This window comes from Sus scrofa, chromosome 10 (genome assembly GCF_054392235.1).
Source record: "Sus scrofa isolate SSC_HxYL_T2T_F1_AM1 chromosome 10, Sscrofa_HxYL_maternal_Yorkshire_Landrace_v2.0, whole genome shotgun sequence".
NCBI classification, from domain to species: Eukaryota; Metazoa; Chordata; class Mammalia; order Artiodactyla; family Suidae; genus Sus; species Sus scrofa.
This window is the reverse complement of record NC_139392.1, coordinates 69,626,257-69,642,415: the sequence shown is the minus strand read 5'-3', so window position 1 is coordinate 69,642,415 and position 16,159 is coordinate 69,626,257. Positions and strand designations below refer to the sequence as shown.

General features: G+C 38.7%; 1 protein-coding gene across 8 annotated transcripts in view; it reads left to right on the top strand.

Annotated features, from left to right (window-relative positions):
* Positions 1–394: 394 nt before the first annotated feature.
* The window catches only part of EPC1 (enhancer of polycomb homolog 1), a 111,536-nt gene continuing 95,771 nt past the window's right edge, over positions 395–16,159 (top strand). For all 8 annotated transcript variants that reach the window (XR_014817844.1, XR_014817842.1, XR_014817843.1 and 5 more), the window contains exon 1: positions 395–645. Coding sequence is in view for 4 of the 8 variants with exons in the window: in XM_084980137.1 (XP_084836263.1) it covers positions 604–645 (42 nt within the window). In the remaining 4 variants the exon portion in view is untranslated. The remainder of the gene's footprint in view (positions 646–16,159) is intronic.

Genomic DNA, 16,159 nt, shown 5'->3' with positions numbered 1-16,159 from the left:
AACGGCCACATTTGTATCCAAATTAGACATCGACGTTTGTGAATGACAATCTGCTTAAGAAGAGCGTGCTAGTTAGTCCCTAAAAACCCATAAGCAAGAAAGAAGCGTGTTCCCTAGGCCATCAAAGGGGCCTTTTTGCGAGCTCGCAGGCAGTCGTGGGCGCTATTGTTTTGCAGTGTCACTTCAGAGCGAGCTCAGACTTTGTCATTTGGGTGGCTGTGTTTTTAAAAGCCCAGTGTAAAATGGCACTCACACTGCATTTTTTTCCGAGCTGCAGGAGGCGGGGGCAGCGGGGGGATAGTGCAGACTGTGGGGACGCTGGCCTCCCAGCCAATCAGAGCCCGCCTGCTCGCCATCGCAAAGTTGTTAACCCCAGAGTCTTCTGGCTGCCGCTGCCTCCTCTGCTTTGAATCTTCCGTGGATATTTCTCCGATTTTTCCCAAACGCCCACAGATCTTGGGGAAGCCACCCCATTCAGCCATCGACCATGGAAGAAAGTCTGACTTTTTCTTTCCCAAATATTTTAAAAGATGTTGGAAGCTCCATATGCTGCCTGGAGGCTGTTGTTTCTAGAGACACAAGTATCCAGCCTATATTGTTACAATGCTTTTTCCAGGACTGGCTTCTTCTTTGCCTCCACGAATGGTAAGTTTGTAATTTTAAACATTTTTGTCCTTACGTCTTGGAAGGAGCCACTCAGATTTTTAAGAAAGGATTTTCATTGTGTTTCTTCTCACAAAAGCAATCTTTGTATTTTTTCTTTAGCTTTGATCTCTGCACATTTCCACCTAATCTTGTCTGGTTAAATTTTACTGAAAGAAAGAAATTGGTTTTTTGTTTTTTGTTTTTTCAGCCTGTGATTCAAGCTAAATATTTCTAATATAAATTATACTTTAATTATTGCGAGCTAAGGGGAACTCAGCTATTTCAAGATGGACTTGTTTTGTGCCAGCAATGTTGGTGATGCCAAATATGTGCATATCCTCTTTATAAAAATTATGTATTACCTAATTTGTCCAGGACTAAATGATCAGCAGGCAAACTAGGGATGTAGTTTGGTTTTGTGTTGTTTTAAATAGGCCTATTGTGGTTTTCTTGATGGATTACTTGGATACAAACTACAGAAAAGCTGCCCTTGGTATAATGAAGGTGGAGATTGACATAACCGGGTTTATATTAAGTTATGGCTGTTACTAAATAGTGGATCTTTTATTTGCTGATCAGATCTAAACTTGGGTTCCATGATAGTCATTCTCTGTAGCCCCTCATTAGGTAATCTTTGCAGATCCTGTTTTTCTCCAAAAAAGGTACATTGGGGAGACATTTTGTAATTTTTGGCATTTTTCTAAAATTTTTTTTTTTCTTTTTGCCCACGGTGGGAGATCTTTTTTGTTTTGCATTGATCTGTGTTGGTGGCGCTGTAGCTCTCCTCAACAATTTATGTCAGTTTCACTAAAAGAAAAAAGGAGGAAAAAAAAAAGAGGTGGGGCAAGATTTGATCTATTATCTTCTCCCTTTATTTCCTTAAAGAAAGTTCGATTTGGTGCGAGGAAATTATTCGGTTTGTGTTATTTTAATGTTTTCTGCGAACTGTGAACTGTGAGTGAGAACAGACATGTCGTCACAACCCGTCCAGGAGCAGCAGGGACGGGCATGCAGTTTGCAGTTGTGTTTTATCTGATCTGATTATCTCTAGATCAAAATTTCTTCCATAATAAGCTGTCAGTTTACTCTCTCTTTCCTCAGAAACGTCTTGCATTTTCCTTCTCACAATACCATCCGTGCTTATGTCTTCTTTCTAACAAAATGTTGGAGTTTTAGTTCACTGAACATTGTAAAAGTTGAATTTCATTTTGAACCTAGGGATTTCTTAAATAAGTATTCTAAGTTTCTCCTGGGAATTTTCTAGGTAATAATGCCTACATTGTTGTTTGTTTTATTTCAAAGTGATATTTTGGTTGAATTTATGTGTTTCCTTGTTTGAAAAGAGCAAGTATTTTTGAATGAGATAATTTTTTTAAGAATCTGTGTACTACTGCTTTTAAATTTAAAGATATTGGTATTCATGTATTTAAATGCAGGGTAAATCTTTTCCATCTTTGTTCTTATTGGGAGTTATCTGATTAGAGAATATGGGATTTAGGCCCAAAGCCTCCCAAGAACAAAAATGTACATTATGATATGACATAGTTTTTACTGGTCCTTAGTTATTTATGGAGATAATAAATATGTCCTTAATTGAAAAAGAAAGTAGTAGAGATCAGTGATTGTACCTAAATATTTTGCCAAATAAAACAAAAACAACTGAAATAGTATCCCAGACAACCTTTTCATATGATTGAATACATTATTTCTTGAGAGAGTAAAAAATTTCTGGAGTTAATATAGTAAGTGTTTTTACTCACTTTGAAATATGTAAATGCTCATTTCACTAATCATTTAAAATGTTGACATAAAAGAATGTGTGAAAATACCTAGGAATAGTATTTCTGATTTTGGTGTCCCTATAATTTATTTATCTGTGTAGGACCCTTGAACTTCAACAACAATTGTGTATTATGCCTATATTTTGTTTATACTTGGCTATAAAAATTTGAGACTGTTCACTGTAACATTTTATCTCCTCATAAAATTTCAATGCCCCCATCAAGCCTAGTTTTGGCATTATAGATTATTTCTAGACTAAAATACTGCAGGTGTAAATACATGATCTAACCCTCTGTGCTGGAGAGTTGAGTTCTCTGAAGTTAATCTACTGAATAAAATATACTTTATTGCTAAAATATTCTGTTATTCAGCTGGTGATTTTTTTTTGCATTTTAATTGGTGAAAACTAAAAATGTTTGTATAATGTAGCCCCCCTTTTAAAAACAAACTGATGCTGTGAAGTCCGTATGTAGCTATGCAATGTTCTTTGTTCTCCTACATCATCGACTATTACATCATTGATTATGAGTAATCATTATAGTTACATCTTCACTTTTCGAAATCATCCATAGATATTTATGTTAAAGATATTCTTCTCTGTGTGATTCTTATATCCCTAAAGGAGGAGGTTTAAAATCTGTGAGGCAAAAACCAATTCATTGTTTTATATTATTCTCCATTTTTAAATCCACCTTGTGCTTCATTTTAGCTCTTGATTCTTTGGACGTTAATTTTTTTCCAAATTGGCAACATTTTGTAGGTGTTTAGTTCATGAGTTTGGTGAGATTATGATTAGAATTATTATAATAAACTATGTTTTATCATGAAAAAAATCTGTATTTATTAAATGTAGTATATAGAGAACTAACTCAGTTTTCCATAGTGACAGTTGCTAGATCATGGACAATAAAATTTTTTTTTTTAATCTTGAAATGTCATTTTAGACAACGATTACATATTTTTTTCTTGCACACCTTTTTTATCAGAGATAGTAGCAAGTAGCAAAATTGACTGTGTTAAAATATCGTTATCATTTTTTTCATCCTGCCCATCCCTCTGATGGAGGGGAGGGGTCAATGAGTAGTGAAATGGCCAAAAAAAAAAAAAAAACAGTTTACAGAAAGAAGAAATAAATGATGTCAATGACATGGAGAATCTGTAAATCAAATTTCAAACAATAAACCTCAGAAAAATGAACTTGAAATTATGAGCTTAATCAATAACGGAAATAAACTGAAATTTTTATGTAGACTTAATGTAGTGAGCCAATATAATTTCCTAGTTTATTAATTTGTATTCATTAGTATTGCTCAAGATTGGGGAAATTTTCAGGTTAGTCGACGTATTGGGAAAGATCCAGTAACAAAGAGAAGAAACACAGCGATGGTAAGATGACGTATCATGAAATGCTGGAAATATTAGCCAGGACCAATTTAGTAGACCTTGGAGTAAACTTTTTAGAAGAAGGAAAAATAGCTTAAAATTTTATCCTCTGAACACCAAATTCAATACAGACCTGACATTGTATGGTTCTATTTCCACCTTTTTGTGTATACTTACCTGTACTGTTTCTTGGACCAATCATTACATGTTTTGCAAAGGAAGAGATGGGGAAAGAGAGTAAGAAACCAAATGGGTGTTTTGCGGTTTTTTTTTTTTTTTTTCTTCTTCTTATCTCTCCAAAAAGATTCTTAAATGGAGGCTCTAAGGGGAAAGTAAAGCAAAGATAATGATTTAAGAATAAGATGAGGAGTTCCCGTCATGGTGCAGCGGAAATGAATCTGGCTAAGAACCTTGAGGTTGCGGGTTCAATCCCTGGCCTCGCTCAGCGGGTTTAGGATCTGGTGTTGCTGTGAACTGTGGTATAGGTCCCAGAGGTGTTGCTGTGGCTGTGGTGTAGGCCAGCAGCTATAGCTCAGGTTCGACCCCTAGCCTGGGAACCTCCATATGCCTCGGGTGCGGCCCTTAAAAAAAAAGAATGAAAGAAAGAAAAAGATGAAAGGAGTGTTCTTTATACTTGATTTATTCAACATTTATTTTTACTTGGGGGTTTGTTTGTTCTAAATTTCCCTCCTATTATATACAATTATGCAAAAATGCTAGGATACAAAATTAAGAAAAAGAGACAAGTATCCCTGCTCTCATGGAGTTTACAGTCCAATGTGGTTCAACATTTTGTTGTTGTTGTTGTCTTTCTGTCTTTTCTAGGGCCGCACCTGTGGCATGTGGAAGTTCCCAGGCTAGGGATCTAATCAGAGCTATAGATGCTGGCCACGGCCACAGCAACAGCAACAGCAACACCAGATCCGAGCTGCGTTTGCAACCTACACCACAGCTCACGGAAACGCTGGATCCTTAACCCACTGAGCAAGACTAGGGATTGAACCTGAAACCTCATGGTTCCTAGTCAGATTCGTTAACCGCTGAGCCATAACGGGAACTCCCCCAATGTGGGTCAACATTTTAAAAATATTTTAAATATGAGGTCGTAGATGTGGGAGGTTCCTAACTGGGAAAGAAGGCAAAATAAGATTTCTGGGGTAAAACTTTTTTTTTGGCCCCACCCACAGCACTCAGAAGTTCCTGGGCCAGGGATTAAACCCAAACCATAGCAGTAACCTGAGCCACAACAATGACAACACCAGATCCTTAATTCACTGAGCCACCAGGGAACTCCCTAAGACTTAAAAAAAAAAAAATTCAGTCTGTTTATATAGGATTTAATGTGTCCTATTGAAAGACCATTATTTGGGACACAATGAGGAGAAAATAGCCCTTAGAATTTAGATGTAGCCCAAATAGATGCTACATAAAAAGACGGTTACCTAATGAAAATTCCAACTGCAGAGTGAGAAAAAAAACTTTAACTACTTTGCTTGAGAAGAAAGGAGAGGATCACTCTGGTGATCACATTTGGGATGTGTCCTTGTAAGTTCTATTGAAGGAAAACTTTTTTTTAATGGGGTAAAGCCTCTTTTTTATATAAATTATTGTGCTCACATTGGCATGAAATAATTGCCAGTGTAAATAAAAATTGTGAAAAGGAGCTGGGAAATGCAATTACAGTGCTAAAGGATTATATCAGAATTAAAATATTTATTTTTGTTTTGAAATCTTCTGAAATATTTTAATGATATTTATATAGTAGAAATTTTGTATAATAAGCATTTATATTTTAACTTATGAAGATAATAGAATTAGACATTTAGCTAATGGTTAATTAGTTAAGCCTATCAGATATGGAGCAGGAAAGTAAGACAGCTGTTGTATACAGATGAATCGGAAGAGAAGGAACTATGCATTAAGAATTCTCTATGTGTGGTTACGATGACCTCCAGAATAAAGTCACCAAATTATTTTGTCATAGAACCAATTAAGATAGTAATTAATTGCATTATATATCGTTTAGCTTGCTTTTGAACTAATATAGCATCGTACAGACAATGGTGTTAAACATGAGGACATTTATTATTTTTAACTAAATTAATAATCAGGAGACAAGCTAGTGAGTTCTAGGTTTGGTTCAATAGCTCAGCAATGTTATCAAGTTCCTTGTCGGTCCCATTCTCTTACATTACGGTAATGTCAGCAATGTCTTTCTGCTGTAACCCTAAGCATCGTATCCTGACATTACAATTTCCAAAGGGAGGAGAGTTTCTCTTATGCATCTTTTTATTTTTTTGTCTATTCTAGGGCTGCACCCGCGGCATATGGAGGTTCCCAGGCTAGGGGTCTAATCGGAGCTGTAGCCACCGGCCTACGCCAGAGCCACAGCAACAGCAACACGGGATCCGAGCCGCATCTGCAATCTACACCACAGCTCACAACAGTGCCAGATCGGAGCCTTGTCTGCAATCTACACCACAGCTCATGGCAACGCCGGATCCTTAACCCCCTGAGCAATCGAGGCCAGGGATCGAACCCGCAACCTCATGGTTCCTAGTCGGGTTCATTAACCACTGCGCCACGACGGGAACTCCCTCTTATGCGTCTTTTTAGAAGAGGAGAAATTCTTTCCCACAGACCACAGTACACTGCTTCTCATACCTCTTCGGCCAGGTTTATAAGAAATGCTCATACCTAAACCCTGTCACTGACAGGGAGACTGAAGTTACCTTAAGAGCTCCTGGGAGGGTGAATCTCTGCTGAGTATCCATCCAGTGCTCAGTGTGGCTCCTCCTATTTGCTTTGTGTAAACTTTAACTGCTTTGTAAAAACATTCTTGGAGTTCCTGCTGTGGCGCAATGGGATCTGCAGTGCCAGGACACAGGTTCAATCCCTGGCTTGGCATAGTGGGTTAAAGGATCCAGTGTGGCCACAGCTGCAGCATAGGCCACAGCTGTGGCTCAGATTTGATCCCTGGCCCGGGAACTCCATATGCTGTGGGGTGGCCAAAAAAGGGAAAAAACAGTTCTTGAATGACAAAGCATGAATATCTGTTTTCATAGAGACCAGACTGGTTATAGAAGCAGCTAATTTAGAAAAACTAAAAATAAACATTTAATTAGAGCTTACTATGTTCCAGCCTCTAGGTTAAATGCTACCTTTAGTAAATATCTCCTTAAATCCTCACACAAACTTTGGAGGTAGCACAATTAGTATACCCATTTTACAAATGAGGGAACTGAGGCTTAAAGTTTCACTTCAGGTTACACAGTAAACGAAAACGCTGGCGTCTGAACCCAGGAAGTCTGAAATCAGAGTCTACGTACCTACCTATGCTTCTATACTATCACATTGGATATTTGTAAATTTATGTGCTATAAATCAGCATTTTATTTTTCTTTTTGGTCATCCTGTGACATGTGGAGTTCCCAGGCCAGGGATCAGATTCAAGCTGCAGTTATGACCAATATCACAGCTGCGGCAACACTGGATCCTTTAATCCACTGTGCCGGCCTGAGGATCGAACCTGCGTCCTGGTGCTGCAGAGTGCAGCCAATCCCATTGTGCCACAGCAGGAACGCCAGTCAGCATATTTTAAATGCACTGTATGCTATCCCTGTGTAAATGAATCCTCTAGTGAATAACTTTATAAATCTAATAATCTTTCTTAAATAAGCAATGCCCACCTGATTGATCAGTTGTATGTAGCTGAGTTTTTGCATGTTGAATTTACTGAAGACACATGTACCGCATCATCTCTCTTCAGGAACATCTCATGAAATTCTTTTAGAAGCTGAATTTCTAGAGGGACAAGAAACTTAGTGAGGCCTTGTTGAAGTGAGCGAATTCGTGATTTATAACACTAGGTCAAAAGAGAATATTGGCTTCTGTTTCACAACGTACAAGGTCAATTTTATGTACAAAATGTTTCCATCTTTACGGTCTTCAGGATGTAGGAAAGGTCCCCTCTGGGACATTCTGGGGGGGACCTAGTGTACTCTGCTTAGTGGATCTCAAACTTGAGTGTGCACCAGGACCATGTAAAAGACGGGGGGCTGGGCCCCCGCCTGGGGTTCCTGGTTCAGCTGGTCTGGGATGGGGCCTGAGGAGTTCCAAGCTCCCAGATATTGCTGATGTTGCTGGTCTGGGGACCACCCTCTGGGACATTGCTCTGGAGAGTCAACTGGTATCTGCCATGGTAAATATTTTGACTTTGAAATACACCGAACTTTAAAGGGTATCATTTAATACATATGAATAAATACATAGGTAGAATTGAATAGGTGGTCGGGACAGCTTCATTGACTTTTTTTTTTTTTTTTTTTGCTTTTTAGGGCCACACTCATGGCGTATGGAGGTTCCCAGGCTAGGAGTCAAATCGGAGCTACAGCTGCTGACCTACACCACAGCCAAAGCAATGCAGGATCTGAGCTGTGAGGACAGCTTCATTGAGAGCTGAGCGATCACATGAAGGAGGATTCTTCTTATGCCTCAACATGAACACACTTGAGATTTATTTTTCCAGCAATTCATATATGTGTGTATTTTTAACTTAAAAAGTAGTAATCCATAATTTACAAATTATTATTATTGTTATTATTATTATGCTTTTATGGCCATACCCATGGCATATGGAAGTTCCTGGGCCAGGGAATGAATCTGAGCCACAACTGTGACATATGCTGCAGCTTCAGCAATGCTTTGTTCTTTAACCTATGAGCTAGGCTGAGGGTCAAACCCGTGCCTCCACATTGACTCAGACTGCTGCAGTTGGATTCTTAGTCCACTGCCACAGCAGGAACTCATACAAATTATTTTTAGAAGCAAGTAAAAATAGAACTTAGTTGCACCCAACAGCCAGTTACATTTGAAAAACACTATGTATCTGCGACATTTTGCTGGCTTTTCTCAAGAGTTAATCCCACCAACCACTGATGATCCACATTCATTAAAAGGACATGGTTTTGATAAGACAGAGAAAGAGAGGCTGCCATGCTAGTGACCTATATTTAGCTCTGAAACTCAGGCCACTGCCTCAATCCACTGGAAACTCTCCATCCTCCCAAGACAGAGGTCACAACCTCCAGTTGAAAAACACTGTCAGTTCCAAGGAGCAAAGAGGAACTTTCCAAGAGTTCAGTGGGTTCACTGCTTTGAGACTTGAGAAATATTTAGTTCTAAGACTTTTTGCTCATTTTTTGTTGAAGTATGAAGTCCAAGAAGCTAACCTCCAACCTAAATGAGTAAGAAACATCCTTAACATTCCCAGAAGCCTGTGTAAGCTTGGAGCTCTCCTTCTATCCACCAGAGGCCTCATCAGGAGGCTGGGATGAAGGACCCTGAAGAGACAAGTTTGGACTGGTTTTGTCCACTATCAAAAAGAGTCGCTCAACACCTGTGTAATGATAGATTCGGTTCATTTAAAATAGCCTAAAACTGGGGGTTCCCATTGTAGCTCAGTGGGTAATGAACCCGACTAGTATGTATGAGTATGTGGGTTCGATCCTTGGCCTTGCTCAGTGAGTTAAGGATCTGGTGTTGCGGTGAGCTATAGTGTAGGTCACAGACACAGCTCGGATCCTGCGTTGCTGTGGCTGTGGTATAGGCCAGCAGCTACAGCTCCAATTTCAACCCCTAGCCTGGGAACTTTTGTATGCCACAGATGCAGCCCACAAAAGAAAACAAACAAACAAACAAACAAACCAATATATAGCAATGTCCATAATTGCAGAAAGTTCTACGGGAACTTTAGACCATGGTAGGCTCACACTGTGGACCAGCAGTTCTCAACTCTGTCTGCACTTTAAATCACCAAGAAACTTAAAAATAAAATTCTGGGAGTTCCCTTCGTGGCTCAGTGGTGAATGAACCCGACTAGGATCCATGAGGATGTGGGTTCGATCCCTGGCCTCACTCAGTGGGTTGAGGATCTGGCATTGCTGTGGCTATGGTGTAGGCTGGCAGCTGTAGCTCTGACTCAACCCCTAGCCTGGGAACCTCCATATGCTGTGGGTGTGGTCCTAAAATAGCAAAAATAAACAACACCACCACCACCACAAAGTTCCTGCACCCCATCCTCAGAGATTCTAGCTGGTGTAGGTGGTGGGCATACATATTTTCAGAAAGCTGTCCACAGAATCCTAATACACTCAAGTTAGGGCTGAGAATTGGTGACACTGTGGAAGAAAGCTGCTAAAGCAAAAATTGGGAAGGTCCGTAGATAGTGTTGCTACTTCTCATCTCAATCTTTCAAAAGCGACAATCCGTCTGCTAGGAAGTGAGGAAGGTGCAAATGGAAAGAATAACTGGACAGCTCTGTCAACATGCATTGACTTCCTAATGAATGCCAACTTTATTTGGAAGAGAAACAGCTCAGTTGCCATGCTTGAGTTATTAGTTACTCGATGCACTCAAGAGTGAGTCTTGGAGTTCCCATTGTGGCTCAGTGGATTGAGAACCCAAACAGGATCCATGAGGAGGTGGTTCTATCCCTGGCCTCATTTAGTGGGTTAAGGATCTGGTGTTGCCATGACTATGGCATAGCCAGCAGCTGCAGCTGCAATTTGACCCCTAGCTCAGAAACTTCCATATGCCTCAGGTGCAGCCCTAAAAAAAACAGAAAAAAAAAAAAAAAAGAAAAAAGAGTGAGTCCTGTATCTAGAAAGAATATTCTTCAGTTAATTTGAGTTTTTAAAAAACTATGAAATTGAAATATACCCATAGGTAGTTCTTTCTTATGTTTTAAAATTTATCTTACAAATCTTATCATATTTATGAATCTTGCAAATTTTAGAAATCAAGATCCTTTAAAACGTGGTCTCACTTATAGCATAATTTAATTAAACCCCTCCCAACTTTTAATATACATTTATACATTGACTGGATCCGATTGTCTACTTTGGTACCTTAGCAAACATTTTCAAGAAGTTAAAAAAGTCTTACCCATTCATAAGTTTAACCTCTAAGATATGGTGATTCTGAATTCTCTTTAGTGGGTCAACACTGCCTATAACTTAGTAGGAGTTCTACTTAAGAGTGTAATAGGCTGACCTCCTACTCCACTGGGTCAAAGGTTCTTCAAGAGAACACTTACTTACAATAAAAAACATTTCTGTACTTATTCTAAATCTTTTTGAAGTTAAAAGATCTCTTTCCTTACCTCCTAAGGAAAGAGTTATGACTTACCAGACAGTCAGTCTGGGATGTTACCTCCTTTTTATTTTTAAAATTTTTTTATGGTGGCACCTGTGGCATATGGAAGTTCTTGGGTTAGAAGTCAAATAGGAGCAGTCGCTGCAGGCCTGGTGCAGTGGGTTAAAGGATCTGGTGTTGCTGCAAATGCAGTATAGGTCGAAGCTGCAGCTTGGATTCAGTACCTGGCCCAGGAACTTCCATATGCCATGGGTGCAGCCGTAAAAACAAACAAATAGACACATAAATAAATAATCTAGAATAATGCCTGACATGACATAAGCACCTGTATGTGCTTTAAGTTCATTTTCTCATAGACACTTCTGATTTCGGGGATCGAAATAGGCCTTATGCGGTGTGACGGGAATTAAAAAGATCACCCCATTCAGGTGGAAGGTTGTTGTGGTAGTGGGGTTCCTATTACCCTCTCCAGGTGCTCTTCCAAAAGTCAGTAAGTCAGCTGGCCTTCCCAAGAAATAAGGTTCCTTTGTTAACTGCTCTTCACTTTTTTAAAGGATTTATTTAATAATCTTTATTGAGCTGCTTCTACATCAAAACAACTACATTGTCCAGAGCCTTAAAAGATTAAAGGGACAACAGAAGTGAAGCATTTGGGCGTTGGGATAAACTTTACAGAGAAGGTACTTTTGACCAGAGCCTTGGAAGATGGGTAGGCTTTCGACATTTGGAAATTGTGCAAAGACATTTGGGGTAAAAAAAGCAGTGTAAGCTTAGGCAAGGAGGAGAGAAAACACTATGGCACTTGAAAATACCAGCCAGACGTCCATGTGGGTAGAGTGTAGGCAGGAGTGCATGGGGGTTAGCGATTTGGCAAGACAGACTCACGAGGGCAGCCTGGAACCAGCACAGGGAGGGTTTGGAATCCCAAGCTTGGGAATCTGGATGTCAGTTAAGGCCCATAGAGCATTTGTTCAAATGCTTGTAACTGGCCAGAAAATGGTGATAGGGCAAACGGGGTGGGGAGGCAGGAGGTGACATCTTTCTTATATTAACCTGTTTACCCATTAACCTGGCAGAGGAAAACTCTAGGGGTCTGGATCTCTGGCCAGATAAGTGTTGATGAGAAGAGTAAAGAGAAGTAAAAAAGAAAGTTTGGGACAATTTTCAGTTAAGTGTGGACACTGAGCAGCAGGGGGCAGCATGAGGGCACTGCAGAGTTGAAGGAATGCCTAAGGGATTTATTTGCTTATGTTGAGTATTTCTTGGCAATCATGAATTCATATCTATAAGGCTACTCATATTGATAATAGTTTAGTATTCTTTCCCCCAAAGTGAATAGTAATTTAAACAGGAAAAAAAGAAAAGTAACAGGCTGGCTAATGGCAGCATGACATTGCTGTTCATTTGAGAGCATAAAAATAGATGTTTTTTCTATGTATTATTTCCATTCAAATGACTAGGAACTCAGATGTCATATAAATTTTTAAAGTATGCATTTCAATTGGAAATACATCTTTATATTATGCCTTTAAGATTTTGCATTTTTCCAACTATTACATTTAGAATGGATAAGCAATAAGGTCGTATTATATCCAGTCTTTTGGGATAGACAATGATGGAAGATAATATAAGAAAGAGAATGTGTATATATGTAGGATAGGGTCACTTTGCTGTACAGCAGAAATTGGCACAACATTGTAAATCAACTATACTTTAATGAAGATTTTACATTTTTTTTTTTGGAAGTACACTTGTTCAGCTACCCTGTGTAAAAGGAACTAGCAAAACAGTGGGGAAAATCTTGAAAATAAGATGAGTTAAATAATGAATAGAAATTTGAATATATATTCTATTTTAACTACCAAATATACAGAATTTCAATTTTTGGGGTTTTTTTTATGATTCTAAAATTTTATTTAAAAGCTATTTTTTTTTTCTTTGTAGCTAAATTTAAAGGAATTCCTTGGTGGTCCAGCCATTAGGATTTGGTGCTTTCACTACTGTGGCCTGGGTTCAATCCTGATCTGGGAACTGAGATCCCACTTCAAGCCACTGAACACTGAAATTTAAAAATAAAATTCGAGACTAGCTACACTAAATGTCAGATTTTTCTTGTACTTTTTTTTTTTTTTTTTTTTTTTTGCTTTTTAGGGCCACACCTGCAGCATATGGAGGTTCCCAGGCTAGGGGTCTTAATTGGAGCTGTAGCTGCCGGCCTCTACCACAGCCACAGCAATGCCAGATCCTTAACCCACTGAGCGAGGCCAAGGATTGAGTCTGCGTCCTCATGGATGCTAGTCAGATCCATTAGTCAAGATGGGAACTCCTTTTCTGGTGCTTTTTTAAAAGTTTGGATGGTGAGTGATGTTGAGTTGGAAATTGGAAATTTTGAGGTAGACTCTCTTTAGCTCTGGAGTTTACCATGCAAAAGCTACATTTCACCCACCAGAAAACCTCTTCCTCTTCAAGTGTGTGAGGAAGATGCTATTACACTGCTTTACCCTCTGCATACTGAAGGAGGAACTTTCTTCTCTCTCCCTGTTCCTTCCTGATTCTTCAGTGTTCATCATACATGTTTAGGTCATGATCCCTGGGTGGGTCCCCGGTGGTCTGCTCTCTGCTCTCTCATTTCTCCTTGTTGTGTGTGCTTTCCTTGTCATTGCTACAACACCCTTTAGTTGTCACTGTCTTTTCTTTTTTTTTTTTTTTTTTCTTTTTTGGCTGCCCCACAGAATATGGAGTTCCCAGGCCAGGCATCACATCTGAGCGATAGGTGTGACCTACGCCACAGCTGCAGCAACACCAGATCCTTTAACTCACTGTGCTGGGCTGGGGATCAAACCTGCATCTAGGCACTGCAGAGCCACTGCAGATCCCACTGCACCACAGCGGGAACGCCTAGTTGTCACTTTAAATAGCCACATAAATCAATGGCTGACTAGTCCATGATTGTAGAATGTTGATTTCCAACTTCATTAAGGAACATCTGAAATGATGAAAACTTTTGATCTAAAATCATTAACCTGAAAAGTAGTTCTTTTTCTCATTTTATTTTTAAATTAAGTAATTGTTTGAATTAAAGTATAGTTGATTCACGTTGTCCCAGTTTCTGCTGTACAGCAAAGTGACCCAGTCATACATATACATACATTCTTTTTCTCATATTATCTTTGAAAATTAGTTCTTAAATATCATGAAAAGAGATGAAAACAAACTACTCTGTAGATTTATGAAACATTTCCTGGTTTTTTTTTTTTTTTTTTTTTTTGTCTTTTTGTCTTTTTTTTTTGTTATTGTTGTTGTCGCTATTTCTTGGGCCGCTCCCGCGGCATATGGAGGTTCCCAGGTTAGGGGTTGAATCGGAGCTGTAGCCACCGGCCTACGCCAGAGCCACAGCAACGCGGGATCCGAGCCGCGTCTGCAACCTACACCACAGCTCACGGCAACGCCGGATCCTTAACCCACTGAGCAAGGGCAGGGACTGAACCCGCAACCTCATGGTTCCTAGTCGGATTCGTTAACCACTGCGCCACGACGGGAACTCCCATTTCCTGTATATTTTATTTCAATCCTTTGTAAACCTGAAAATGTAAAGATATGAAATTATTGTAAATGTTCCTTTTGAACGAGGATACTCCAGAATATACACAAAGGACAAAAAACTTAATTCCTGTGTGTTTTTACAGGAATTAATTTCATTAAAGGCAATAACATCTTTTTCTTTTGTATCTCCCATGGTTCAAAACACAATGCTTTCACAGAGATGGGACCTAATAAATGAAACAAGTGTTAGGAAAACTTATATATATAGTTTATAAAACAAAATCAGGTTTTTTGATGTAAAATTTAAATGTACTCTTCATGATTTCATTATATTTTGAACTGTTAAATTGGTTAAATTATTACTATTGCTGTTGTTACTGCTGCTGTGTGATGTTTTTTTTTTCTCGGTACCTGGACAATAATATCATGCCAATTATTTTCTTAATTTATCATATAGAAATTCCCTGCATTTTTCCAGTGAGATTCTCAGACGAATTTCAGATCTTTTATTCCCAGACTTCATTATTTTGACCATTTCTGCTTCACCTTTCGTTTCAAAGTTTGTATCTTTCTTTTCACATTAATGCCAAATCTTTATTTTCCACTTTAAATGATATGTGTGTAGCTACATGGATTTTTCAGATCACATTTGACCACACTTGGGGCAGGACTATTTCTACCAAAAAGTTTCCTTTAAGAACCTTTTGTTTAAGCATCAGTTGTTACCAATTATCAACTAACACTGTTATATCTCTGACCCACTCATTGAAAGTACACTCCCAAAGGCAAATCTTCCAGGACTTTATTTATTCTCATACTCATCTTAAGGGCCTGCTATACCATGTAAACAAATAGTCAGGAAACACTAAAGGTACAGTTTCCAGAGAAATCACATGTCTTGAATTTAATTTTCTTTTCCTAACTTTTTACATTTAGAAAATTTCATGTATACCTTTTTTTTTTTTTTTTTTTCCTACTAACTATAGAATTGGGGAGATAATCATAAAATTTGAGAGCTGGAAGTGTTGGAAGGGATCCTTAAGTCTTAGTTCTTCTTTTCAAAGTTGAGGAGACTGAGATCCCGGGAAATTAAGATCAAGGTCACACAGCTAGTTGGTGGCAAAGCCAGGATTGGAACCTACCTCTTTAAAATTCTTATAAATAACTATTTAGTACAGATGAGATAACCTAGCATGAATTATTTTTTAATTTATTGATGACTCAATTATAAAAATGTAACATGGCTTAAAAAGCTCCTTGCTCTTAAAAAAATAGTCTTAGGAAGCTTCCATGTAGCACAGTATGTTAAAGGATCTGGAGTTGCTGCAGCTGTGGCGCAGGTCACAACGGCAGCATGGGTTCGATCCCTGGCCCAGGTACTTCTCCATGCCATGGGTGGGGCCAAAAATATACATAAAATAATAGTCATGGTCTTAAAAACTCACACAATGGAGCCAATATTATTATAAAATTAGACTATTTCCTCTATATTTGAATTTTTTTTTCCCATGAAGTAAGAAAAACTATTATGCAGAATATTGTTAAAAAGAATGCTAAAGAACCATTGCCTTTTTTTTTTTTTTTTTTTTTTTTTTTGTCTCTTTGCCTTTTCTAGGGCCGCTCCCGCAGCATATGGAGGTTCCCAGGCTAG